At 23.7% G+C, this 27,465-nt stretch overlaps 6 protein-coding genes across 21 annotated transcripts in view; 2 read left to right on the top strand and 4 right to left on the bottom strand.

The window, feature by feature from the left end:
- The window catches only part of LOC127277900 (uncharacterized MFS-type transporter C09D4.1), a 31,011-nt gene extending 29,242 nt beyond the window's left edge, over positions 1-1,769 (bottom strand). Inside the window, exon 1 of the mRNA XM_051299343.1 lies at positions 1,631-1,769. The gene's annotated coding sequence lies outside the window, so the exon portion shown is untranslated. The remainder of the gene's footprint in view (positions 1-1,630) is intronic.
- Positions 15-2,241, bottom strand: LOC127277902 (queuosine salvage protein). Its single transcript, XM_051299347.1, has 6 exons — positions 2,012-2,241; positions 1,631-1,846; positions 1,047-1,209; positions 838-951; positions 549-734; positions 15-390 (listed from the first exon to the last, which is right to left on the bottom strand). The coding sequence occupies exons 1-6, from the start codon at positions 2,126-2,128 to the stop codon at positions 176-178; spliced, it is 1,011 nt and encodes a 336-aa protein (XP_051155304.1). The 5' UTR covers positions 2,129-2,241; the 3' UTR covers positions 15-175.
- Positions 2,242-2,437: 196 nt separating this feature from the next.
- LOC127277888 (girdin-like) lies at positions 2,438-12,592 on the top strand. Of its 4 annotated transcripts, none has more exons than XM_051299307.1 (17): positions 2,438-2,572; positions 6,452-6,565; positions 6,762-7,177; positions 7,287-7,396; positions 7,474-7,564; positions 7,667-7,899; positions 7,973-8,357; positions 8,429-8,889; positions 9,608-10,268; positions 10,394-11,006; positions 11,074-11,233; positions 11,311-11,480; positions 11,544-11,620; positions 11,705-11,903; positions 12,024-12,168; positions 12,254-12,359; positions 12,465-12,592. In XM_051299307.1, exons 3-17 carry the CDS (start codon positions 6,932-6,934, stop codon positions 12,504-12,506), a joined length of 3,699 nt encoding a protein of 1,232 aa, XP_051155264.1. In that variant the 5' UTR covers positions 2,438-2,572; positions 6,452-6,565; positions 6,762-6,931; the 3' UTR covers positions 12,507-12,592. The 4 variants fall into 4 exon arrangements, with proteins under 4 accessions (XP_051155264.1, XP_051155262.1, XP_051155266.1 ...); XM_051299305.1 differs by lacking the exon at positions 2,438-2,572 and adding an exon at positions 5,847-5,987; XM_051299308.1 differs by lacking the exon at positions 2,438-2,572 and adding an exon at positions 5,857-5,987 and having other exon boundaries at positions 6,437-6,565.
- On the bottom strand, positions 2,954-5,843 carry LOC127277889 (F-actin-capping protein subunit alpha). The gene is made up of 3 exons (XM_051299310.1): positions 5,608-5,843; positions 4,765-5,014; positions 2,954-4,596 (listed from the first exon to the last, which is right to left on the bottom strand). The coding sequence occupies exons 1-3, from the start codon at positions 5,803-5,805 to the stop codon at positions 4,178-4,180; spliced, it is 867 nt and encodes a 288-aa protein (XP_051155267.1). The 5' UTR covers positions 5,806-5,843; the 3' UTR covers positions 2,954-4,177.
- A 958-nt stretch (positions 12,593-13,550) lies between the features above and the next one.
- On the bottom strand, positions 13,551-23,136 carry LOC127277885 (monocarboxylate transporter 10). Its single transcript, XM_051299299.1, has 12 exons — positions 22,996-23,136; positions 19,889-20,024; positions 18,495-18,699; positions 18,031-18,171; positions 17,148-17,336; positions 16,537-16,780; positions 15,745-15,940; positions 15,332-15,502; positions 14,896-15,118; positions 14,574-14,816; positions 14,282-14,407; positions 13,551-14,214 (listed from the first exon to the last, which is right to left on the bottom strand). Exons 2-12 carry the CDS (start codon positions 20,009-20,011, stop codon positions 14,066-14,068), a joined length of 2,010 nt encoding a protein of 669 aa, XP_051155256.1. The 5' UTR covers positions 20,012-20,024; positions 22,996-23,136; the 3' UTR covers positions 13,551-14,065.
- Positions 18,558-27,465, top strand: part of LOC127277887 (uncharacterized) — a 28,810-nt gene continuing 19,902 nt past the window's right edge. The window contains exons 1-4 of one of the 13 annotated variants that reach the window (XR_007842426.1): positions 22,659-22,894; positions 22,984-23,168; positions 24,403-24,537; positions 25,991-26,379. Coding sequence is in view for 1 of the 13 variants with exons in the window: in XM_051299304.1 (XP_051155261.1) it covers positions 24,475-24,537 (63 nt within the window). In the remaining 12 variants the exon portion in view is untranslated. The other 12 variants (XR_007842419.1, XR_007842422.1, XR_007842424.1 and 9 more) reach the window with 12 other exon arrangements.

Genomic DNA, 27,465 nt, shown 5'->3' with positions numbered 1-27,465 from the left:
ATAAATAACTATAGTAGAATTTATTCACCTTTTATTTAATAAAAAGAATACAAGTAAAATAGAAAGAAAAAAAATTATACTTATAAAAAAAGTTGAAATTACTGTGCCTTTCTTTTTTTTGTCCAATATTTATTAGTAAAAATTTCTATTTTAATAATAAAAAAGAATTTTTTTTTTAATAATAAATTGTTCGAACTTTATGGAAAGGCACTGTTTCTAATTTATTGGCATGTTGCCTTCGAAAAAACCACAAATAAAAATCTATTTGAATAGCATTGAAATCTGAATCTTTCAATTGTGATTTAATTTCTCTGACAATTCGTTCCACAACTTCAACTGCACATCCTCGAATTTCTATTTCTTCCTCAGAGCCTGCTTTCAATTCCGTTTCTAAACATAAAAAATATTTTTGACAGTTTAGAATTTTGTTTTTCTTCAAATTGAGTATTTTATTTCAAACTGTTTATTTATTTATTTTATTTTATAAAATTTAGTTAAATAAAAAACATTTTGAAATATAATACCAAAAATAAAAAAAAATTACATACCAGATTGAAGTGAATTGAGTAAAGATGTAGTATAGCACATGGCATCAAAGTACACAAGTACTTGAGGAACTCGATAATCAGCAAACATTGTGAGTGCATCAATATCATGAAAATTTCCCAATCCTTTTCCTTTAAAGCAAGCCCAAATGTCAGCAACAACTATTTGGGCTCTCTTATAAAATGAAACTGTTAAAAGTAAAAGTAGCTTTTATAATTAATAAGTAATTTAATAATATTAATTAATGAAAATAATACGTCGGTAAAAAAGCTTTTCAAATTTTCCACTTACCTTTTTGATCTCGAAATACACCTTCATCTCGAAAACAAACAAAATCAGCGACAATGAGTTCTAACAATTTTAATGCTGATCCATTGGATTGTTTAACACATTCAAGAAATGTGCCTATAGCGATAGATTAAACAAAAATTTAAATTGTTTCAAATCCTGCCTATACATTGTATGTCAAGAAATTTAAAACAAAATTAATTATTAACTACCATTATATTTTTCAAGAAGAACACGTCCAACCTCTTGTAAATTTTGCACTCTTTCATCAATTAATGGAATTTCAACATTATTAATATCACTGCGAAAAATATTTTCTAATTCGTTTTTCGTTATTTTTGAATAATAACTTGGATCCAAAATTGGAATCCCCTCCTTTAAAAAACAGTTACCAATTAGAGTAACGAGACTTAATTGTTTTTCTCATTTTTTCAATTTACGAATGACAATTGAAAAAGTTGTCAATCTTAAAAAAATCTAATAGAATCATAACCTAACAATTTCCAATTTTATTTGAAGTAAAAAAAGAACAATTTTGTTGAAAAATTTGCGCGCAAACTTTAATTTTCAATTTTTTTGATAGTTAAGTTATGGTGAGGGATTATAAAAAAAAAGGAATTGAAAAATTAAAGAAAAAAAAATACTGTCGGAATAAAATTCATTTTCCAACGTGGATTTAGAAGCTAATATACAACTTCCATAATTTAGTGTTATTCTTAAAAATAAAAATATTCGAGTAAATCAATACACACGCCAAATTAAATGATAAAAATAATTTTAGAATCATTTTCAATACCTCTAATCCTCGTTTAATAGCAGCACACAAAGCAAAATAACCACTTTCTCCCATTACTTCCCAATGGTTGTCATTTTTATTCCTCCAGAAGCAAAAATTTAATGTATTTAACACGAAAATCCAATCAATTACTTTTGAATCATATTCCTTTGGTAAAAATTCATGATTAAAGAAATTTTCCTTCGAGATTTCTCCACTTTTTAATCCTTCTATAATCTGTAATTTAATGAAAAATTTTGACTTATAATGACAAGCGTAAAAAAATATTTCTGAAAATTATAATTGTAATAAAAATGAATCCAATTTAATTACAAATACAACAAAAATAAATTATAATCAATGTTTTTTATATCCAAAAAAAATGTAAGCATATGTACTTACCATGTGTGAAAGTTTTTTCACTCCTTCTTCATTGATGGAAACATTCTTTGAATATTGACTTATAAATTTCGCCGATTCTCTTGGCATTAAAGGTACACTACTTTTATTTTGTTCCATTTTTTAATTTTTAACACAAAAAATATATATAACTTTAACACACGAGTACTACTGTGTAAAAAAAACCACAAAAAGTATTATAGGTTATATGTTAACAACGCGGCAACCCGGCAAAATGCATACAGAGTGCGCATGCGTAAAATGGAGTAGTGGTAGTGATATTTTTTCTTCGACCAATGAAATGGAGGCGCGAAATTTAAATACCTTGTATTTTAAAATTCGCGCCTATTACTTGATTGGTGAAGGAAAATTAGTTCTGATACGCATGCGTGTTATAACCTGCAACTGATTTTAATCACGTGACCCAAGTGAAACTAAACAAACCATGCACGTCAAATATTCGACGCTGTTATATTAATTTTTCTCTGAAAAGTAAAAAAAAGTTTATTTTTGTTTATTAAAACAACAGATAGAAGGATATTTTTTTGATATACAATTATCCAGGTTAGAAATTGATTTTTCTTTAATATTTTGTTGATTTTATAAAAATTTTATTGTTTAATTATCGCTTCTGTTTTTTAATACAATATTTACGTATATTATATAAAAATATATTTGAATATTTATTATTAATTGATATAAAAAAATTTAATTACTGAGGAGTATTAAAAACTTGATTTATTTAAATTAGTTTATTTGATAAGTATTTTTATTTTTATATTAAAATACTATTAAGTTTTACGTTCTTTATTTTAATTATTCATATTGGACGCATGAAAATCAATATTACTATATACATAGGAGAACTTCTTTTACTTGAATTAAAATTTTATAGACATATATTTATTTTATGCCAATTTATAAAATACATAATACAAAATGATATAGATTTCAAAAAACTTTATTATAAAAAACAGTCCCACAATTAAGAATACATTCCAAACACCTCGTTCATCAAGCATATATTATATATAACTTAATTAAAAACTGATACATATTTAATGTTATTGAAAAAAATGACATTTTGTAAGTACAGAATGAAAATTTTGTTTTAAAGTGTGCTTCACTTTATTTCATTTTAATTAATTAATTACATAATTCAAACGAATTTTTATTTATTTTTTTTTATTTTTAAGATATACACTCGATTGTTGATTATTCCTAAAGTTCAGTTATTATTCATTTTATTATAGGCAACTATTTTCTGTAAAGTTTGATAATTGTAATTTCTATTCAACACTTATTTATTCTCTCCCCCATTTTTTTGTTCTTCATTCACACACAAATATATATTCCCGCGCTCTAAAATAGAGAAATTTAACTATTAGAAACAAAATTATAAAATTTGCAAAATTTACATATATATATAGCAAAAAATCTAAATAGGAAAAATTAAAAATTGTCAATTGTTCTTAAAGGGAAAAAGTTGTTTTTTTTAAACTTAGATTTTTAAAACTCGAAATAATAATTGAGACAATTAATAAATTGAAGAAAAACAAAATCAGACGCGTTCCATTCATTCAAATAACATATTTACACATTATTTCTTTTAACGTAAAAAACGAACGGATTAAGGCATGTTATTTTTTTTCGTGTTACTTGTCTGGTTGTGTATGCAATATAGCACCAAAAAATTGTTTTTAAAATTAAAAAATGTATTTATTATTATGAATAAAATTCGATATTATCTATATAAAATAATACAGGGGTTTTTGTTTTAAAAAAAGAGTATATATTTATTTTTTTTTTTATTTTTATATAAAGTTTGGTAAAAAATATGGGCTATTCACGTGCTGAATTTTAATTGTGCATTCTTTTATATAAAAAAAAAAAATCTTTACTGAAATTAAGTTGTGTATGGAAATAAAAATTGTTTTCCTGGACGATAGGATTAAATCTGATATTTGCACAGCCCATAAAAAATTGGCCCTTATTTTGAAGAATACTAATAATTATTATATCGCAGTGATAGGATATTATTTTGTTTTTAAATCTTTCGTTTTGCTTTTTCATCACACCTCCAGACTTGACCCGTTTAGCAAAATGTGCTTTTTAATTAATTCTCTCAATTTTTTTATAATATATATTTATATATTAAAAAATCTAGTTCTATTGACTTTTAAGCTCTTTGCCAATACTATAAGATACAATTTTATTCCAATCGATTTTAGTTCTCATTACTGGTAATTGCCTTCGTAATGCTTTAAATGTTGTGTCTGACATTGTTTGATAATTTTCTGAAATTGCTGTTTGATAATCATTCTCTGATTCTTCGACAAGTCTTATTAATTCTTTAGCTGTTTGCTTTTCTGATGATATAGGCAAACTTTCTTTAACATCCTTACTACTTACTAACTGAACATTACCATCTTCATAATAGTGTACTTGTACCTTTAAACAACCTCTTAATTCTGCTGTACCTGAACTTGTACTAAAGCTCACTGTCCACACTGAACGCCAGCGTCCATTCCAAAAATTTTTAGGCTGAAATTGATGATCCTCTATGCAGGCAGTTAGAGTAATATTTCCTGGAAAAAAAAATTTTTATTAGAAAAAAACACGACAAATTTAAACTAGATTTTCTACTGGTAACAGATTTTTTTTCCTTCCGTTATTATGTAGATAAAATTTTTTCTACTCTTCCAATAATTGAAAAAAATTAATGAATTGAATTTTTGAAAAAATAAAATCCAAACCTCCTTGACTTTTTCCAAAAACTGAACATGCACCATGTCTATAGTGATTTTGAGTGTATGTTGTTATTTCATCTTGTAGAGCTGATCTCCATGGTTCTGCAGTGGAATCAGGTTCATATGATTCATAATCTTGAGCTTCTTTTCTAAGATGATCGTATTTAAAATTTTGTTTACTGCGAGCATCGTAAAACCTTGAACCACCCAAGTCATTGTGCTCCGTTATAAGTGCCGGATATTCACTTCCCTCTATCTGAAAAAAAAATTATTCAAAAATTAGTTGCAAAGAACTAAGAAAAACAAAAATTATTCTAAAATTAGCTCCGAAAAAGTGAAAAACAAATTAAATAAATTTATCACTTACGGAATTTTTATACAAAAACCTATTTATAATATTCAGAATATTGTTAATTAAATAATTGATACAGTATCCACATTCTCTAAAAAAATATACAGATGTCTCACTCTCACCCTACATTGCTCCAAAATAGGTCACACACTACTAGTACCATCATCACCATCATTCAGCAGATAAAATAACGAACAAAATAAACAAATATTACAAATTTTTCTCTAAAAATACTCGAAATAAAATAAAAATTATCCTTATAGCTATATGAGAAACAAAAAATCATTCATACTGCAGTGTATTAGCTTTCCCAAAAAACGAAATGTCATTAACCGCGTTTTCACATACGGGTTTATTGCACAAAACATTTTTTAAGCCACTATTAATGTAACACTGATAAAGTAAATTTTTATCTAATTCGAGATAAGAGGATACTTTTCTTTCATTAAAAGAAAAAAAGAAATGAAAGAAAATTTGCAAGATTGGAGGAAATATACCTTAACAGGCGTGAGCTGATCCTTGTTGTAAAGTGCAAATGCACCTGATGCTCCTTCTTTTAATAAATTATCATTATTCAATAGAACTCTCACATCATTAAAAACTTCATTAAACTCGCCTGGGGGCGAATGCAAAATAAAATTTGATACTATTCGCACTTTTTCTTGATCAGGAATCACATCACCATCCGCCGCCATCTTATATTTTACCTTTACACCATTACGCGCACGCACACCAACTTAACCAACTTTAAAAACCCGCAATGTGTCAAACGCCCCCGATAAGACGCGGGTGAATCATAATATGATAAATATCTATTTTTTAATATATAGATAATATATAATGTGAAACAAAAAATACTACAATAATTATAACTCTGGTAAACAATATTTTTATTTTTCACAATTTTCTGTAGTTTAAAACACACCCGTTTGTAGTTTCTTTTTGAAATTTTTCATTGATAATTTTTTATCCAAACTTAGTTTTTATTTTCCCTTTTGATATGATTTTATTAAAATATTTTGATATATTATTATAATGAAATAGAATTAATCTTTTTTTATTGTCTTTTATGAAAAAAATAGATGTTGTTTTCTTTTAGGTTATGTTTTAAAATAATGAATTTTTTCGTATATAATTCTTAGGAATTATATTTTGTTTTATCTGAAAGGGAAATATAACAAAGATTATAATATACTTTACAATATTTATATAGAAAGAAAAATTATTTTATAGGTTATTTACATTTCAATTATTTATGTAAAATTTACAAAATCTTGCTATAATATAAATTATATGTTTTTATAGAACATATAAATATATTTACAGTTATAATATTTCTAGGAGTTGTATAAACACATTTCTATATTTAAAAAATGGATGATATTCCAATTATTAGCGATATCCTTTTAATGAAGGAAGGATCTTGCTCCGACACCTGTCGCAGTAGTATCATAGGTTTGTAAAGTTTATTTTTTTTACACTATTAATTATTTTTGAAATTTTTCTTTTCTTAAAAAGGGATAATATAAAAAATTAAAGAATTATATTTAAGGGGACATTCATTTTTCTTTAAAACGAAAAGAATGTTATGTATTACAATTTTGTTTTTAATTATTTAGTTTTATAAGAAAAATTAAAAATTTGTTTTCAGGTTTATCATCTAAAATTACGAATGGATTCGTATAAAATAAATATGCAATTTTCTATGAAAGAAATAAAAGTCAACTTGAATGTCCTCTTAACATTTTAATTAAAAAAAATTAATTAAGAAAAAATAAATAATTAACGAATAATAAAAGTAAGGAATAAATCTAAACCACTATGAAAGATATTAGAGAACGACAATTTGTGGGTAAACTCGATCGCTATCAACTTGAAGACAAATATTTACGTGTTTTGGAGGAAATGGAAAATTTGAAAAAACTATCCAATCAACAAGAAGATAAAATGAAAAGACTCACTACTAAATTAATGAGAGTTTCTGCAAATCCATCAGCTTGTATTAATCTTCATGATATTTGTAATGACAAGGAAAAAATTTCTGCTTTGGAATGCGAAAATAATAAGGTTTTCTTTTTAATATTAAAATATATTTTTTAGTGTTTAGAAAAAAATCGATGTTTAAAATATTAAAAATATTCTCTGTATTAATAATGGATAATTTTTTTTCCTTTAGTTAAAAAATAAAGTAAACGTTTTAAGAAATCAGTTACTTAGTCAAGTAAATCAAAGAAAATCGCCTAAAAGAAATCATAAATTTCTAATCGGAACACCAAAAAATGAAAAGTAAGTAAATATGAATTTAAAGAAAAGAAATAATTATACATGAATTAATATTTTCGTTTTCTTTTCTTTTGTCATAGTGGAAATACAAAACTGAAAAATTCTTTGTGTCAATATTTCTTGCAAAATAATGAAGAGGAAAACATTGATAAACATTTGCCTAAAATTCAGGTACCTTTATTAGAATTTTTTATTATGTTTTTTAATTCTGTTTTTATATAATTTTTGTCAAGACAAGAATTTACTTTTTAAATCTTTTGGTTTTTTTTCAAGGAACTTGAAACACAAACAAAAGAAATGACATCAAGGATTTCAGAACTTGAAAACGAATTAGAAAATCGTGATAAAGAAAATCAGAGAGAAAAAATTACCGACAATATTGAACATATTCGTAATTTGCGTTACATTAAGGAATGTACTGAACAACTTGTGGCATTTGAAAATGAAAATAAATCTTTAAAAGAAGAAATTGTGCACGTAAAGAAAATTCTCAACGATACAAAAAGGTGAGCATTACATAAATTTAATATATATTATTAAAATTTTATTTTTAATTTTTCCTTTTTTTAAAAATAATAGAATTAATAAAGAAATGACATCATCGTTATTGATTGAAAGAAAAAAAATAACTGAAATGGATTTAAAAATTTTCAAATCAAAAGATTCGGAACTTTTCATTAGGGAGAAAGACGAACAAATTCAAGATTTAATGAATGAAATAAAAATTCTTCAACAACATAATAGCGAATTAATAGCATTAAGTAATAAATATTCTAATATTGAAATTGAAAATTTACAATTGACCAGCAAAATATCGGATCATGTGAATAGTAATGAAATTTTAAAAAATATGCTAAATAACGAACAAGCGAATACAATTGCACTTCAAACTGCAAATTCACAATTACTCTTGAAATTAAATGAACTTCAACGAAATGTCGACACATTAACAATTCAATTGACGGTAATTATAAAACAAAAATTCAATTTTATTTTATTTCTATATTTATTTTTTATTCCTTTTTTTTCTTATAGACATTTGAAGAAACGTCTATAAAGCAAAAGTTAACGCCCAAAAAAATTAATAAAGAAAAATATTGTTTTCCACAAGTTTGTGAAAATGTTCGCATTGATTCGCATGTAAATAAAACGATTGTCAATGAAAAACGAGACGTAAAATTGGGAATAGAAAAAGAATCACAGACTGAAAATAATTATTTTCAACAATCGCAGTCGCCAAAAAAAAATATTTTAATTCAGCCTCGTGTAGAAATGGAAAATTCTACTAAAATCAAAAGTCCTGAAAGAAAAAAAGCGGAAAAAATGACAAAAAATACAACAACTGTTCAAAATGGAAATAATACATTATCACCGGAAAGAATGTTAAAATTATTGGAACAGGCACAAATAACAACAATTCCATTTGAAACGGAAAAAACTCATTCGATGAAACAGCATGTTGTTGATCCTATTTCGGAAACAATACAAAAACAAAGGCAAGTTATGAATCTTGAAACATTACTATTTGGCGATTCCAATATTTTTTGACTATGGCTATTAGAAAATTTTACTGATTCCTTTTTTTTGTCATTTTGTTGTTTGATAAAAAAACTCGATTTTAATCGTGGGGGACAAAAAATAATTTTATACGTAAGTTTAAATATTGAATTGATCTCAGCGCTTCCATAGAGGAGGTTTAGTTTTAATATTTAATGTTTTATTAATGAATATTGTATATATTTGATGTTTTATGAATGGTACAAATATAATTAAGTTTTTTCTTAAGAAAAATGTATTGTCTCAAAAGTTGTTAACGATAGATAAATGTAATAATTATAGTATTCTGGCATTACTTTCGATTGATGTTATCGAAATGACATTTTGCCATTTTAATTATTTAAATCAACTAATATACTTTCTTAATTGAAAATATTATTAGTCTGAAAAAAATTAAAATCTTCAATGTATGAATGAAAAATTTATAATAATCACTCTTCAAGTTTTGTACTTCATAGACAATAATAAGCAAATTAAAGATAAATGGGTACTTTTCTCTTATTGAATTTTGATATAATTAATTTTTTTTCTCGTTTCAATTTTTAAAGCAATTTTTCATTTTTTCTTTAATACAACATTTTTAGGTACTACAGAAAGCAAATTACAAGTCAATTGCACACTTTTATTTAACAAAACAATTTAAACATCCGTTTACAGATTAAATGAGAGAAAAATGGATTTGGAAAAAACTCAATTTTTAAGCAAGCACATAGTCAATTATTGCACCAATATTATTTCTTTTAAAGATCCAAATCAAATTCTATTTCTTTTTACTGAAATTTTAAAAAATTATAAGTCCTTAAAATATAAAAATATAAATGATTCGAATATTGAGAAAAAAATTATTATTGACTCAAACAATAATGAAACTAAAACAACGGCCAATGATTACTGTGTAAAAAATGAAAATAATATTTTTCAAAATGGTAGTGAAATTTTCAAATCAAATTTAAAAGATTTAATGAACGCCGATGAAGAAGAAAAGAAGAAAGAAGAATCAAAATGTTTTTGTATTTGCGATGGAAGATGTCCTAATTATTTTTATAGACAAATTAATGAAAAATATATTTGTTGTTGTACGGAAAATTCGAAAAATAGAAAAAATATTTGTGAACCTTGTTCGAAATCTATAATCAAAGTGAATGAAATTAATACTTCAATTAAAGAAACTTTTCATCAGAAACATAATAAAGTTAATGAAACAAACAAAAAGCATTGTGGAAATTATATTTCAAAATTATTGAATAATTCAATTTTAATAACTAAGGATCAAGGTCTTTTGGAAGTTCACATTGTTCGTCTTCAACTGTCAAAGTCGGTGAGTTTTTCGAATTGAAATAAAATATTGATTAATTATATTATTATTAATTACTATATTTCTTATTAAGTTATATTTATTTTACAATAAAATTGTTTATAATGATCAAATTTTTGAAATTTTAGGCAGTAAGCCTACTTTATCAAGACAATGATTTATGGAAAGCATCATTCTTTATTAGTTGTGATATTGAAAATGAAAAAACATCATTTACACCAACTATGAATTATCCAAATTTAAATTTTGATTCATCATCAATTTTTGTCGTACTTGAGGTTTCCAATTTTTTACATTATATTTTTGAGAAATTTATTATGTTTCGAGTTCATGCTTTTTATCAAAATCAAGTTACACACACTGTTGCCGAAACGAAACTTTGCATTAGGGAAATTTTAGATTATCCACATAATAAAATGCAATATATTTCATCAGTTACAAGTGTTATACCTTGTAGTTATGGAATAAATTTTGGATATCTATCACTGTGGATTCGTCTTGGTTGTGATCTTAATAAAATTAAAACATTTAAAATTGAACGTGGAATTGTTTCCGAATCGATTCAAAATGTAATAAATAAATCTAACCAAGATAGTATTACAAAAAATTTTGAAAATCGAGAAAAAAATTTCCAAAATCATTATTTACCGTTCGATACAGAAAATAATGATAATGATGAATTTATGAAAGTAGAAGAGGAAGAAGAAAAAGAGAAAATTAAAAATTCTATAAATGGAAAAGGTAAGATCCACATTTTGGGTTTTATAATTCATAAAATTACAAATTATTACTGGAGCATTAATTACAGTTATTAAAAGATCGGATAATAGTAAAAGTTCTGAATCTAAATACAAAGTAAATAAAAATTTATTTCCACAAATGGAATCGGGAATTTCAAATAGTTCTACAATATCGACAAGTAATTTTTCGGAAAATGATGAATCTTTACAAGAAAATGATCATTTAAAGTAATTATTAAAAAAAACAACTTTAAATATGAAAAGTAATTGAAAGAAATTTCAATTTTTCCTTTTTTTTATTTTAGAATATTAAATGAACTTAAGGCAAAAATAATGATAACTGAACAAATTGACAATGATGATATATTAGAATTTAATATGCTTTCAAATAAAAGTCAATCTGATGATACATTATATGATGTACTTACTGATGATAATTGGGATAAATATAAGATAAAGAATTTCCAAACCACAAGTAAATTTAAATTTTTTAATTTTTTAGTTTCTCTAATATTAAAAAAAATAAATCATTTTTCAGTCAATCAAAATAGTGATGAAGAATCTAAAGACAGTGAACTCGATGACGAAGAAGAATCCTTTTCTCTACATGATCAAGTATGATTTAAATTTTTATGAAAGTAAAAAAGAGAAAGAAAAAAAAAATTAAATATGATTTTTTTCAATGAAAAAAACTAACAGGACAAGAAGCTAAACTATATAATAATTGAATTAAAAAGTATAAAACTTTTTAAAGAATCAGATATATTTCTAAATCCAAATATCGTTCAACTTTACATTGAATATTCATTCTTGGGATATTTTGGCAAAGAAATGGAAACTTATTCTGTTCCTGTTCCCGAATCTCCAACATTGGAAATGAAGTATAATTTTAAAAAAGGTAAAAAATTATATTAATTTTAATAAATATTAGATTAACATTCTACAACCTAAATAAATAATAAATTAAATTATTTTCTTTTACACAATTGTGGAAAAAACCAATGAAATAAATTTTTAGAATTTCAAATTGATGAAAAAAATCATTCAAAACAAAGAGAAATATTACGAAAAATGTTAAGAGGACACATAGATCCTTGTATTAAATTTATTTTAGTTAGTGAACCTTTACCGGAAGAGCAATATAAAGATTGCGAAGAAGTCGGGTAAAATTTTTTTTAAAAATCTTTTACCTTTTTATAGTTATGAGAAAATAAAAAATTAAGAAATAATTAAAAATAATTATTTTAGATTTGCTCAATTAAATTTGAAGGACTATGTTTTGGGCAATTATAGCCGAAACATGTCGCTTTTAATAAAGAATGTTAATCAAAGTAAAAACATGGGACACTTGAGGGTAATTTAATTTTAAATCAAGATTGAAAGATATATTAATATTATATATATTATTAAATTAAATCAAAATAATTTAAATATACATATAAATATTATTTCATTGCAGATCACTGTAGATGGTATTGAAGCCATGAAAAATTGTTCCTAATCAATTTTAATTATTTTCATTATTCTAAAATTTCCCTGCTTATTAGTCTTTTTTGTTTCTAAAATTGAAAAAAAATCAAATAAAACATTTATTTTCTAACATCAAATTTTTTAAATTTAATTCACTTTTATCTTTATCTTTTTTTTATTATCTTTTAAATTAATATTAATATTTATATTAAGTAAAAAAATATATAAAATTAATATTTTATTCAGATATAAAAAATAATTTTTTATGAAATAAAATTTATTACTTTCCGCAATAATAATTGATTTTTTCACTAGATTTGATAATTAAAAATTAATTTTATATCAAAGGAAGTTTAACAAAACGAAAACAGAAAATTTTCAATAACATTATTTAATAATTTAATCAACAAATTAATATGGACATATTTTGTAGTACAGTATAATTATAATTTGATTGCGAATAATTTTATTTCAATTTTAGATCTAAGTACCATAAATATAATTTTATATATATATTTATAATACATTTTTTGCCAAATATTAAATTAAAAAATGAACACATTGCATATTATTCTTAAGAAATATTTTCACTAGAATAAAATTTATTTATTTATTTGTTTATTATCAAAATATATTTATATATAAATATAATTTTAAGAAATATTGGAACACGGTTTTTTCAGTCAACGCTTAATTTTTAATTACATTCTTATATAATTCTTATACATATTAAAAATTTAGTAAAATTCTCATGTAGATATATCTAATAATTTTTTTTCTTCAATGGTAGAATAATACAGGTACTTTTATTATATTTTAAAAGTGATTTAATCAATAGTAATTATTGATTATTCACAAAAATCATCCCATATAATTGTCAATAAATGCAAAAATTAATGTAATTATACAAATAAATAAATAAATAAAATGACTTAAAATTGTTTACATTGACAAAAAAATAGTCTCTTCCTTAGACGTTCCAAGTCTTGGATGAGAAAAAAAATTACAAATTTTACAAATTTTTTCAAATATATATAAAAAAGTTAATATTATGCAATAATTACAGAATTAATAATTGTCAGTTTAATAAAATTTTGCTTTTAAAGGAAAAAATCATTTGTGAGTGCGAGAAATATTCATTAATTCTTATTTAAAATAAGAAATACACTCCTTTCTCAAAAAATTTGTATATAAAAGTTCTCGATTAGAACATTTGGTATATATTTTTTTTATTTTGCCTGGAAAATAAAATCAGTTTTTTTTTCTTTAAAATTTACTAGAACGTAAATACGATTTTAACGCTGACTATTTATGTTTTAAATTTTAAAACCGCTTTTAGTTTCTTTTACCATTCTAATTGAATGGCACGTTATTATTATTATTATTATTTATTTTATTTTTTTTTTTTTGAAAACTAGTTTTGTTTTCATGACTGAAAAAATTTTTTTGCAGTCTTAATTTCTTTTGTGCAAATCTCTACTTTTTTGTCTGTTTATCTGTACAAATAAGGCACTTGTGCGTGTAAAAAAAAGTAGAATTTGACTTTTTGTGTGTTATTTACTGATGGTGAATGTTTCAATTGATTTTTAATCAAGATTTTGATTTACCAATTGAGGTTGTACGTTTTTCCCATTCATTTATCCTTTTCAATGGATAACAAATAATGGCTGATAAAAGAATTAGCGTGCCAGAAATATAGAATGATGCATTATAACTTCCAGTTAAGTCTCGGAAAAGACCTAAAAAAAATAAGTCAATCAAAAAAAATTTTTAATATATAAATATATTATATTGTATTTAATTTACCTGCAACAGGTGAGCCAACTGCTGCCGCCATTCCTTGAAACAGAAGAAGAAGTCCAAAGGCATTTGTAAGTTTTTCCAGTCCAACTAAATCTACAACTAAAATTGATCTCAACGAAGCAAACACCGCTGTAAAATATATCGAAAACGATTATTTTCATCTAAAAGGTATAAAATAAGAATTTGTTTGTTGTAAATGAATAATTTTTGAAATAATTTTTCTGTTAAAAAAAATTATTTCAGTTTTCAATATATATTTTATTTTTTATTATTAAATAAATAGATAAATGCTTACAAATGCTGAGACCAAATGCTGCAGAGTAAAAAAATTGATACTCTCGAGAATGTGATAGACCGGAAAAAATTGTCAGCAATCCACTAATGCTAATGAAAATATTGTTTAACATTAAAGCATCAACACCTGGAATACTACTGACTACACCACAAAGAACACGACCAATTGTATTTCCAATTCCAATAATTGAGACCAAAAACATACATGTTGTCTCATCGATTGTGCCAAAAGACTTTGCTCTTTCTAGAAGAGAAATAAACTTATTTTTCATTAAAGTAAAAAATGGAAAATAAGGGCAAAAACATCATTAACCATTAATCACCTTCTAAATACATAATTGGTGTATAGAAACCCATCATTGTCAAAGAGCCGCTAATTGCCAAAATTAAAAATGAAGGACTCTTTAGTAAACTGAAATCCAACATTGTCGATAAGGTTCTTCTTACACTTTCGGTACATAAATAACAGCTTCCACTTTCTTCTTCAGCTAAATCTTTTGCTGTTGGAAGACGTGTCACGGACATGTGATAACCAACTGAAGATATCTGGTGAGTAATTTTTTAAAACCATTATTATCTTATTTGAATCATGTAATTATTATTATATATTTATGTATTTTTGGGAATAGGACATTCTTTCAATTGTTTTTTTAAACAAATTCTTTTAAAAAAATGGGACAAAAGAAAATGAAAGATATTCCAGATTTTTCATTTGTTGTAAAAACACATATATAAAAAAACAAGATCTACAAGTCGTACTTGTGATTTATAATGTGGCAGTCTATTCAAGGACCCTCCATAAAAAATATCATCTCTGTAAAAGGGCCTCTGATGGTCTTTTACTGGTGGACTTCGACCATTACCCATCTTGAGATTTTTCTGGCTAATATCAGAACTTTGGCGACGTCCACTAATCGTGTGCCTACGTATCTGAAAAGGATATCCGGTTTTTTCAAGTATGAATCACTTATACATAGTTATGCATACCAATTTTTTTATTTTATAAAGAAGTTAATTTAAAACGCCAAAAGTATTTAAAAAAGAAAAAATATAAAGGAAATGAAAAAAAAATTGCTAATTTTCTTCTATAAAGAAATAAATTCTAGATTTTTTTGTTCAAAGAAACTGTAAATACTCATATAAAAAGAAATCGTCATTGAAAAATCACTCACTGTTGGTACGCGGCCGTTTAGTCTCTCCAAATCGCCACTCAATAAATTATTTTCCTCTTCGACTGTTTTTATTTCCTCGTCATTAATTACTTCCAAATCTGGATAAATCGGTACAGACAATCGTTTTTCCGATGTACTTTTTTTCCCATCCATTCGTTGCAATTCATTCACTTTATGTAGAGAATGCATTGATCTGCTATTTTTTTCATAGAAAGAAAATAGAGTTTTCCAAAGATTATTAATAATAAATTACCAAAAAATTTAATTTTCATAATGAATTTTAGTAAAATGATAATGATGATGAATTAGTCACAGATAAAGGAATTTTTTAGCTTTTATTTCACCTTGAATTATTTGTTTATTTTAAATTAATTTAATATAATGAAAATTAATGAAATTTTCTTATTTTTTAATTTCATTTGTTTCAATATTAGATAATAGAGATAAATTAAAATGCAACCATTTTATAAATAGAAAAATAATAAGATTATAAATGAAGAAAAAAAGAAACGAGTCTTAATTAAACATTGATCCATAAATCATCTTAAGAAAAAGGAATAAACAAACTTGTGAAAAAGATATTGAATATTTACAAAGGAATAAATAATTATTGTTATCATGGATTATATTATCTTCATCAATATATAAGGTGAGACTTTTTAATAATAATATATTACTTGGTTAATATATGTTAATTGTTTCAAGGTGAAGGCATTACCGGACTGATATAAAGGCTAAAGTAGTTCATTTATCGGTGAATGGATGATGTTCCGACGAATTATCTTTTATTACTTTACTATGTCGGGGCTGCTACCGATGAATTGAGCAGCAGTTGGATATTCTGTATTGTTATTAGTTCCAAAGAAACCACTTCGAATTGGTTGTCCTGCATGTAATGAACCAAGCGATAAACCTTTTGCCATTAGCGTTGTATTCACTTCGATCATTGCGTTTTCCTCTGTCGGTTTTACTTTGATCCTCCTTGGTTTTAGGGGACGAAATAATGCTCCAAATACAGCACAACTTAACAGCATGCCTTTCAAAGAAAAAAATTTTATTTCATTATTTATTTTCACTAAATAATCTCAAAATACGAGTTTAATGAATTCTTAAACTGTATTTTTACTTCCTCATTATTATAGAAGAAAATTAGCAATTATAAATGCTTCCTCGTAGAGAGAAAAACATTAGTTTAATTTATTCAATTATATATATATATATATATATATAGATCAATTTATCAGGATTACATTTTTTCAAAATCCTTGAAATTGTTTTAGATTTAATTAATTTTCGTAAAATATCTTTCTAATTTTATTGCAATAAGAAAAGCAACAATTTTATTATTTGAAATTTTTATATATTATTTATAATATTTTTTATTTTATTAACTGAAAATTTACCGGCTTGTATTATGAGTGATTTTTCCCATCCAAAATTTTTGATTATTGTACTGGAAATTGGCGGGAGAACAAAAGTACCAATGCCAGAACCACAAACGGCAATTCCAGTGGCTAATGCTCGCCATCTTTCGAAATAAAATCCTGATGTTATTACTGCCGGTACATATATCATTCCAGCACCGATTCCTCCTGCAAAAAATTGTTGAAAAATTAATTGAAATCATAAGGAGAGTTAAAATCGAAAATGAAAATTGGTTTTAATCTAGCTTCTATTTTCTTCTGCAAAATTTGGTAAAATGAATTAAAAAATTTATGATTCTGAAAATTGAATTCGTTTTTAATTAATGTTTGTGTATAATTTAAAATTTTTGTTATTTTCCTTTCGTCAATTCTCCCAACACACGGGATTCTATTTTACATTTTTGATATTACAATTGTGTTAAAGAAATTATTTCATATGTATATAACCTACATTGCATAAGGTTTAATAATTGTTACATAGTGAAAAGTACATAAAAGATAATAATATTTCTCGAATAGTCAAAGAACTTTTTTTTATAAATTTATTTCTAATTAATATATTGTTATCATTTATCAAAAAAAATGTATCTTAAGCATCAATGAAAACATTTTTTTTCTTTTATCATTTCAACATTTACAGAGGCTTTATTTAATTTCGCAATTGAAAAAAATTAGTTTCTGATAATAAAAAAAAACATGATAAGAAAAATATTTCTTTTCGTGATAATGTAAAGATTGCGAAAATGTATTCTTTTCTGAAGTGATATTATAAAACAATAAAATACAAAAAAGGCGCGATAATTCTATTATAGAAAAAGTTACGATAAAAGAGGGATTAAAATTTACTATTATTCATTTTTACCTAAAATTCCATATGTGATGTAGAGAAATTCAATGGACGGACTAAAGGATGAAAGTACAAATGCAAAACAACTAATAACACTTCCTAGAATAGCGACCGTTCTAAAACCATATCTATTTGTTAAGGCAGAAACGAATGGACCTGGAAAATAAATACATAACATTTATCAATTTTATTTGTTTAGAATGTTCTTATTTAATCTCTAAATCTAAGAAATATTATTAAAAAGGGATGAAAAGATTTAGATTTTAGATTTTTTATTAATTAGAATTTTTTTTAAAATTTTGTTTCAATAATTTTTATTTATAAAATTTAATTTAAAAAAATATAAATAAATTTGTTTTTTAATTATTATTGATTGATTGATATTTAAAAGAATTCAACAATTTTTTTGTTCTATTAAAAAAATTCTAATTTCTTAATTTTTGAGATATTATTATTATTATTTTTTTTTAGGAATGTACCAGCCATTAAGTAAAATCCAGATTGTAAGGAAGATGCTAATGCTACTCTAGCTCTTGAAACTTCAAATGTTGACATAATTTTGACAAGGAAAACTCCAAAACTGCAGATAATTCCATCCACAACAAGATTGCACATGAAAGATGCTGCCACTATTATCCAACCCCAGCCTCCATCTGGAGGAACGATCATTTCCACTTCAATTCCCTAAAGGTAAGAAAAAATTTTCCATTTAGAAAAAAGATTGAAATTTTTTTCATAAAAGAAACTAAAAAAAAGACAAATTTTCTATAGATAGAATTTAAATAATTTAAAATTTTTCCATTCAGGAAATATTTATCATTTAATCAGGGATTTAAAATAAAAAAAAACTTTTAGAAATCGGGTAATTTTCATTAAAAGAAAATATAATAATAATAATTTTTTTCCATTAAAAGAAACTATAAACCAAATGTTAACATTTTATAGTGAGAATTTAAATAATTTAGAAAATTTTCAGTCAAGAAAAAGAGAAACAAATTTTGATGATCAGAAAAAATTAAAAGTGTAAAAAAGAAAAAAACTTCCAAATCCCAGTTAAATTTTTATTAAAAAGAAACAATAAACCACTTGTCAATATTTTATAACAAAATTTCAAATAATTTTAAAACATTGAAAAAAAAAATTTGTTCAGGAACAATGTTTTTGTTTAAGACATCTTAGAAAAGAGGGGAAAAAATTGTTTTACTTTGTGAATTTAATTTCTTTGTTTTGTTATATATTTAAATAATTTATGTCATCGATATATAATTTTAACTTTAAAAAAATGAAACAATGAAAATTTTTCATTTAGTGTCAATGGCTCAATTAAAATATAATATTTTCATTTTCAAAGTCATTAATAAGGTAATGTCTTTTACTAATTAGTAGATTACGAAATTTTATTATCGATTATCAAGTAATAGTCTTATTTTATTATTATATACATGTTTAAATTAATTCATTTAAAGAGAAAAAAAAGTTCATTGACCTTTTCTTAAGGAAAAATTTGTTTTTTAAATTGATCTCCAGGATATTTTTGTAAATTCAGTAAATTTTTTATTTTAAATTCTAATTTTTAATTAAAAAATAATTATTTTTCTTCGTAAAGATATTTTTTGTGTAATTTTACTATTTTTGATCTAGGTAAGAATTTTTTTAACTAAAAAAAATGAGTTAAAAATAAAAAACTTAGATTTTTCAAAAAACTATTTCTAAATTTTGACAATAATCGAATATTTTTATTAAATAAAAAAAATTCCTGACTCTAATGAAGAAGTGTGTATTGTAAATTGAAAAGAAAGAAAAAAAAAAATAAATTTTTGTATTGATTAATAAAATTGAAAAATAAAAGTATCTAGAAAAATTAATAACTCACTTCATCTTTGTCGTCGGTGAAATTGTTAAAGGGCACATCATCATTATCATTATGATTATTATATCCATTCTGTTTAACAGCAGATTTCTCACAATGTACTTTGTTGCTCTCTGTCGGATCCATGACTGTCAAGTGACTGTGAAACAAGTAGAAAATTGCTACACCAAAAATGTGCTACAGAGGTAGTTGAGAATGGGGGGAGGGAATTGATAGTTTAGTTAGGCTTTCGGATATATAGAGAGAAATAAAAGAAAGAAAGAAAGAAAGAAAGAAATGAGGCTTTTTCACAAAGAGATGATGAACAATCGACTGCCAAGCATTTGCCAGATTAAAAATTTGTTCGCCGCGTGGCGCCAACATAATGCCGCTTGTTTATATATTTTTTTTCCCCTCTTTTATCACTTAACACGAAACATAAACGAAAAATCTAATTTTCTTTTATCTATTTAATAAAAAAAAATTATAATGTCAATATTTTTATAGAATTTACACGAGAGAATCTATTCATCTATAAATGAGAACTATAGAATATCGAGTGAAAAAAATTGAGCTTCCAAAAAAGTTGTGACAGTAAAATTTATTAAAATTTCACAAATTGAAATTATGTCGCTAAATTCTCTTGATAAAGCATTGTAGCTTACCTTGAACCATTGAACTGACCTTCATATTCACTTTTGGGTAATAATTTTGTTATTTAATTAATCCGTTTTTATTTTTATTCAATTCAATTTTAAACTACACTTTTATAAATTCAGGAAGAAGTATTTAATTAATTAATTACAAAATTCTAAAAATGAAAATAGTTTAAATATTTTTCAATTTTTTTTTCTAATATTTTTACAAAATTGAGGCAACAAAATTTAAGATGCAAAAAAAAATTTTCGTTGAGACAGAAAAAAATATTATTGGACCCAACAAAGCGGATTCAGTTTTGTACAAATAGGATCTAAATGTTTTGTTGATTAACAAACAAAATATTCATCTCGGTGTGTAGTTAAAATTTGGATTTATTTTCTTAAATGAGAAAGTTTATAACAAGATTATCCGGTCTTTAGAAAAAAATTACTTAATGATTTTATATTAGCTAACATACTAAATGAACTAACATAATATATTAAAATAATGTATATATAAAATAGATATATAAAATTTACATGACCAAAAAAAAGTAACAAATTTTTTTAAGGAATGAAAAGTTTCTTAAGTTAAGGAAACGAAAGTTTTGTTTGCTTTTTTATGAATAATGTGAAATTTATCGTTTAGCATTGTTGTAGGTCTTTTTTTTTATCAAAAAGTGTTTGTCAATTTTATATTAAAATGTTTCTGTTTTTATGAGTGAAATAGTGGAAAAATTTTATATTGCATTAATAATCGCAAATAATATAAGCAAAAAATTGAAATATTTCGCAAGGATCATCGGAAAGAATATAAATATATTGCTCCATGGATGTTCATGATAGACAGTAATATGATGTAATAAACACTTTCCGGTTTTAAGGATAGTTTCCGATGAGTCACTTGACAGCAATTACTTTACGTTTATTAAATTTATCAAGTTTTCAAACTAAAGTTATTTCACTTAGTGTGTGATGCTGTCCACTTGTCAGATTCCAAAACACGCGAATTTTCTTAAAGCGAATATAAAATTATAAAAATAAACAATACCAATTAAAATTAGTACAATAATTATTAAAAAAGAAAAAAAAATTAGTAGGAAAATATTTTTTTCTAAAAACACAAATTTTCTTAGACGGAACAGAAGAATTACAAAAAATTAAATTTAATACAATAATTATTTAATTAGGAAAAAAAATTAGGAAATGAGTATATTTTTTCTAAAAAAGGGAAAAAATAAAAATATTTTTTTAAATTTTCAGAAAATAATTTATGAGAAAAAATGAAGTTTTTTTTATTAAAAAATATGATTTGATATTTATAATAATTGGACTATAATCTCAATTTTTTAAAAAAAGAAGCGTTATCTTTTCAAGCTAATATTTATTTTAATTGACTCAAATATTGAGTAACTATTTACAGATAGCTTATACTGAATAAGCTAATAATTTATAATGTAGGTATATATTCATTATCTAATTCTATATAATGATCTACAATATATAAATTACATTATTATTTAATAATAATCGCGGTTTTTGAAACGAAAAAAAAAATTTGTTCAATAAATTCTATTCGGATTAGAAAGAAACATTATTTATCGTCTACAACGTGTAATAAATTTTGAATCTTCATAAATTGCGTTTTGAATTCACCTTTTAAAATGTAGTTAAACCAATAATATCTGTTACGAAAGATTTGTTTTAAACTTACGTAAACACTGATAAGAAAGATAGTCATAAAAAATATTTTCCTAAAAAAAAATTGGAAATTGTTACCATTGAATTTTTTTATCCTAAACGAATAATAACAATTGTAAAATAGAAAAAATTACTATTATTTTAAAAGTAGAAAAAAATATGTACAACAAAAATTTTTCTTTGGTTACGATGAAAAAATACCGGTAAAAAAATACGAAAAAAATTTACAAAAGAAATTTTTTGTGGTTTCAATGGAAAAATAATACCGATAGGTATTATAATTTTCGTTTCGTGAGATATAATTATCTTTTTCCAAAAAATGTGCAAAAATTTTTTTTTAATTCTTCCGCATATGGAATGATAACGAAAAAACTTAATTCAAGAAATTGAATTTAAAATAATTTGGAGCGAAACACGTTTACTTTAAATAACGTGTTTTGGAGTAACAGGTTTACCTCCAGAATTTCTCTCTCTCTTTCTCTCTCTCTATCTTTCTCTCTTGGTTTTTTTAACTGATGTAATCCTGACAGTGTGAAACAAGATCCAAATATTCACTTTCATTTTCATATTTAATACACTTTTTGAATGGTTTTTAATTTTTTTCCCGCTTAATACTACGCACAATTTTATTAAATACTCATCTTTCCGAGAAAGTCTTGTAACTTTTTTTTTCTTTATTTTGTTACAGACGGTATTCAAATTTTAACTACTATTTTTTAATATGAAATTTAAAATTAAAACGAATGTCAACAATGAAAAATAATTTTTTTCTTTTTTTAGGAAAATACGTACACTGGAGAAATCCAAAATTGGTAACTAATTACAGAGGAGGAAGAAGAAGAAGAAGAAGGAGAAGAACAAGAAGAAGAAGTAGGAAATTTCCACCCACAGCTGGTGCCAAATCGGTGGCAATTATGCAATATATAAATGACGTTCAAGGCCAATGACCTAAAGGCACACTCAAGGTAAATTTGTATATATATATATATATATAGTTAAAACTGCACCCGCGAAAATGTGAATCAAGTGCAGGACACGTTACGACTTTTTTCTCTCTCTCGCTCTCTTTTTCTTTTAGGTGCGTGTGTCGTGTCTGATGAGCGCGTCGAAGAGACGAGAGAAGAATAACCCAAATTTCTTCTTTACGCACGTTTCACTTATATACAAATCTAATATATTCGCGTATATCTTATAAATTCTCCTTCTCGTCGTTGTCGTCGTCACCGATACGATACTTTATTTCGACATATATATATAATCCATGAAAGATATCGTGTTTCTATTCATATTTTTTTTCTCTCTTTTTTTTCACATCAACCCAGAGACCTTTATTCAAATTAAGTTAATCTTCATTTTCTTTAACCGGGGTATCAACTCACGATGACTTTTAGTCAGAGAATCCACTCGACTGTTAAATGTTGTCTAAAAATAGGCTACCGGTCTCTTACACTGCCGAAAAGAGTGGCAATCAAATAAGGGAATAAATTATTTGTACGTGACACAAAAGTGCGCTCGAAAGGCTCATTTAAAAAAATATAAGTATTAAAAATGAAAGTAAAAAAAATTGTGTATACGAAGGATTTTCACGTGAAAAGCTTAATGGTGATTTTCATTGTTTTTGTTTTTGCAAAAAAAAAAATTTCTAGAAACGTTTTTTTTCATTTTTGCAATAATTTTCTCTTGACACCAGGCATCAAAAAATAGAAAAAATAAATAAAATTTTTGATGATTAGCATACAAATTTTTTTGTTTTCAAATAAATAATTATTTTAGAAAAATTTTTTGAACATTTTTTCTATAACTTTTTTTTGATACTATCAAATAGGAAGAAAAAAAATTGGAAGAATATAATAAATATGTTTTTGTCAAAATTGTGTTTGGTATTTTAACAGTCTGTTAAAGATTTTCGATTAATATTGTTATCATTCATGAGGTTTAATAATTTTTTGTTTTATCTTGCTCAAATGCAACATATCCTATTATATCAGAACATAATTATCCGCTAAAATTAAAATAACAGTTCCATTGATTTTAATTCAATATAAATAAACAAATCGATGGATTTTTAATTTTTGTTCTCCAATATAAATTTTCTTTTTTTCTTTTTTGTCTCATAACACAAAAAGAAAGTAATAATTATTTTTTTCTATATTCGTAACTTTTTCTGATTTATATTATTGATATTTTTTTATTTTTCAGATTTTTTTTGAATAGTGTCGTTCAGGAAGTATGTACTGTTAAATTCAAAGAATAGAATGAAAATACGATTAAATGACACGTTTACGCATAACTGGCAGTTGTTGCAAAGAGGTCACGTTCTCTGGGTTAAAGTCCGTAAGTTTATCAAAAATTTTCTTTCATTTATTTACCAACAATCAACTTTATGATTATGATGAACCAAATCAATCGCGTATAAATAGTTATAAATGTACAAAAACAAAAGCCTATATATACATAGAATTTTAAAACAAATGAAACCTTTACATTTTGCAATTGCGATATTGGATGTATATACAAAATATTTATATTCTTAAAAATAACATTGTCCGATACAAGTTTCCCCCTAATTTATATCCCAGATAATTTTTATCACTTTTGATAGATTTTAATTCACGTTGATTACAAAATTGGAAAAAAGAATGTTTTGGAAAAAATCGGTAAAAAAAGTGGAATTTCAATCATGATTTCAAATTTTTTAAAAATAATAAATTATTAAAATTTTTTGGTTTTAATTAAAGCCAATGTCCATTTAATAGAATTTTAATTTAACTAAATAGTTTTCAATTTATATAGAATTTCTATATAAATGAATTTTTAATTAACAGAATAAGAATTCTGATAAATGAAATGAGAATTCTATTAAATAAAAATTATGTTGAACAATTGTTTTTGTAAATGAACATTCGGATAACAGAAAATTGAGTTCTATTAAAATTCTATGGATAATATTTTTATTTGTAAATTCATATTTATAAATAATCAGAATGAAAAAATTTATCAAAAGCGATAATAATAATTAATACGGGGGCGGAAAAAAATTTATTTTTCTTGGATAATATAAATAATTAACAATAATTGTAATACAAAATTTGCCAATAGATTATTTTTTAAATATTAATTTAACTTTTTAAATTTTTGAAACAAAAAAAAAAAAAATTAAACAATTTTTGTTTTTGTACACTTTGATATTTTTAAAAATTGCTAAAGTAATATAAATAATTTTTTTTAAAAGAAAAGAAAATTATTTTTTTTAGAACTTTCAGCGAAATTTAAAAATAACATTGTTATAGTAGATATACATTTGTATCCAGAAATAAAAATTGTTTTCTGTTAGTCATATACAACATATATTTATATATATATATATGTATGTATAAATTCGCATATAAACATGATGTATACACATTAAAGTGTTGTTGATGGAATTTTTATTATGAATTTTTAATTTTACTTGATAAATGCATAAGTATGTAAAGTGATAAGAGGAAAATTGACCAGAAACATTTAAACTGAATTTTTTGCTCACACAGACAAAATAAAATTCATTATTCATTCACTTTTATTATTTTTTTAAATAAAAAAATGAGATTCTGAAATTATTACTTCAATTTACTATATAAAAACTATAATTATAAAGTTACCTATATAAAAAAAACTTTATCTATCAAAAATCCAAAGACACTTGAAAATTTAATAAACACGCGCACTTATAAATTAAATTATGAGTTTGAAATTGGATTTATGAGCAAAAAATCAATTTTTAGTTTCACTGAATATTTTTTTCCAGGTTTGTTATATATAAAAGAAAGTAAAAAAAGACACTCTTCACTATTAGTTGTTTATTGCAACTGTTTATGAAAAATGATTTAATTCACACGATTCACTTGTTATATTTCCCTCTTTTCTCTATTGATTGAAATAAATTTTTTTTTTATTTTGTCTGACGATATAATGGCTCAATTTACTGATTTGATTGTATTTTATTAAAAATTCGTAAACATTTAGAAATTTAATTTAACATTTTTTTTTAAATTCTATGGATACAAAATTTTTATCTACTTAATTCTTATGAATTTAATTTAAATACATATATGTTAATATAAGTCAATAAACTGAAAATATTTTAAGAATTTAATATCTCTCGAAAAAATTAAATTAATTTAAAAAATAACTAAATATGATAATAAAAAAAATTATTTTATAAATAAATTTTGAAATATGTTTAGAATTTTAAAAAATACGATTAAAATTGTTAAATTTTTTTTTTTAATCTTTATTATCATAGTGAATAAAATCTAATTAGATCAGCGTATGGAGAAAATAAATGACATCAACTGATACAAAGTCAATTAAATTGTTGTGACATTATAGATAGTTGAGAGTCAATCTTCCAGAAAATTTTAAAGTTCAAATTATCCTTTCACTTGGCAATCAAGTCGCTTGTTATTAATCGAGTATATATTACATATATTATAATAATAATAAATTAATTATAATATAGGTAACTAAGAAGAAAAAATCAAGTTTTTTTCGAGATTTAGTTTATTATATTTATCAAAACGAAAATAGAATGAATTGAAAAACATAAACAATAAGAATTTATTATATTTACTTGAAAAATGCAGTTATAAATTAATATATCATCATCAGTAATATTAAATTTTTTTATACATAAACATATGGATATTTTTCATCGTCGTATGGAAAAGGAAATTTTCAACAAAAAATATATAGATATATATATATATATATTTTACATTAATCATTGACAATTATGCTAATTATATTTAAATTCTGTTATTGTCTTGAAAAATTTGAATAACAAAAAAAAGAAGATAAAAAACTTTAATAAAGACCGAAAATTAACAAATGCTTTTTAAAAAAATGTTCAAACTTTCAATTTTTTGAAAATAAATTTTAAATAAACATACGATAAATTTATTGGATAATAAAATGTATGGAAAATTAATTATCTGACTATTAATTAATTGTCTTATTTACATTTATATATTTCATTCTATTTTCAAAGATTGTTTTTTTAAAAATAAACTTTTTCTGTTTTTTTTTAAATTTAATAATTAAAAAAATCTCTTTATTTAATTTTATTTATTTATTTATTTTGTATAACATTTACTGCAATAGGATAAATATTGCAGGAAATGTTTTAGTTCTCACAGATAAATTTTTTTCATATGTAAAAATTGAAAACCTTGATTTGAGGTTTATTTAAATTAATTCTTAAATGTTTTTTTTCTTCAATAT

This window comes from Leptopilina boulardi, unplaced genomic scaffold, assembly GCF_019393585.1.
Source record: "Leptopilina boulardi isolate dan_hultmark-lab unplaced genomic scaffold, ZJU_Lbou_2.1 LbouV2_19, whole genome shotgun sequence".
Lineage (NCBI taxonomy): Eukaryota > Metazoa > Arthropoda > Insecta > Hymenoptera > Figitidae > Leptopilina > Leptopilina boulardi.
This window is presented reverse-complemented; position numbering and strand designations above follow the sequence as displayed.

Coding starts and splice junctions, on each gene's coding strand:
- LOC127277902 (XM_051299347.1), bottom strand. CDS start 2,128: ATGGAACAAAATAAAAGTAGTGTACCTTTAATGCCAAGAGAATCGGCG. Junction 1,210..1,630: donor CTATTAAACGAGGATTAGAG/GTATTGAAAATG, acceptor TGTTTTTTAAAG/GAGGGGATTCCAATTTTGGA. Junction 391..548: donor ACTCAATTCACTTCAATCTG/GTATGTAATTTT, acceptor TTTTATGTTTAG/AAACGGAATTGAAAGCAGGC.
- LOC127277889 (XM_051299310.1), bottom strand. CDS start 5,805: ATGGCGGCGGATGGTGATGTGATTCCTGATCAAGAAAAAGTGCGAATA. Junction 5,015..5,607: donor ATCAGCTCACGCCTGTTAAG/GTATATTTCCTC, acceptor TTTTTTTTTCAG/ATAGAGGGAAGTGAATATCC. Junction 4,597..4,764: donor TTTTGGAAAAAGTCAAGGAG/GTTTGGATTTTA, acceptor TTTTTTTTCCAG/GAAATATTACTCTAACTGCC.
- LOC127277888 (XM_051299307.1), top strand. CDS start 6,932: ATGAAAGATATTAGAGAACGACAATTTGTGGGTAAACTCGATCGCTAT. Junction 7,178..7,286: donor TGGAATGCGAAAATAATAAG/GTTTTCTTTTTA, acceptor TTTTTCCTTTAG/TTAAAAAATAAAGTAAACGT. Junction 8,358..8,428: donor CATTAACAATTCAATTGACG/GTAATTATAAAA, acceptor TTTTTCTTATAG/ACATTTGAAGAAACGTCTAT.
- LOC127277885 (XM_051299299.1), bottom strand. CDS start 20,011: ATGGATCCGACAGAGAGCAACAAAGTACATTGTGAGAAATCTGCTGTT. Junction 18,700..19,888: donor TCACCGACGACAAAGATGAA/GTGAGTTATTAA, acceptor TCTTACCTTTAG/GGAATTGAAGTGGAAATGAT. Junction 14,408..14,573: donor AGCATTTGGTCTCAGCATTT/GTAAGCATTTAT, acceptor TATATTTTACAG/CGGTGTTTGCTTCGTTGAGA.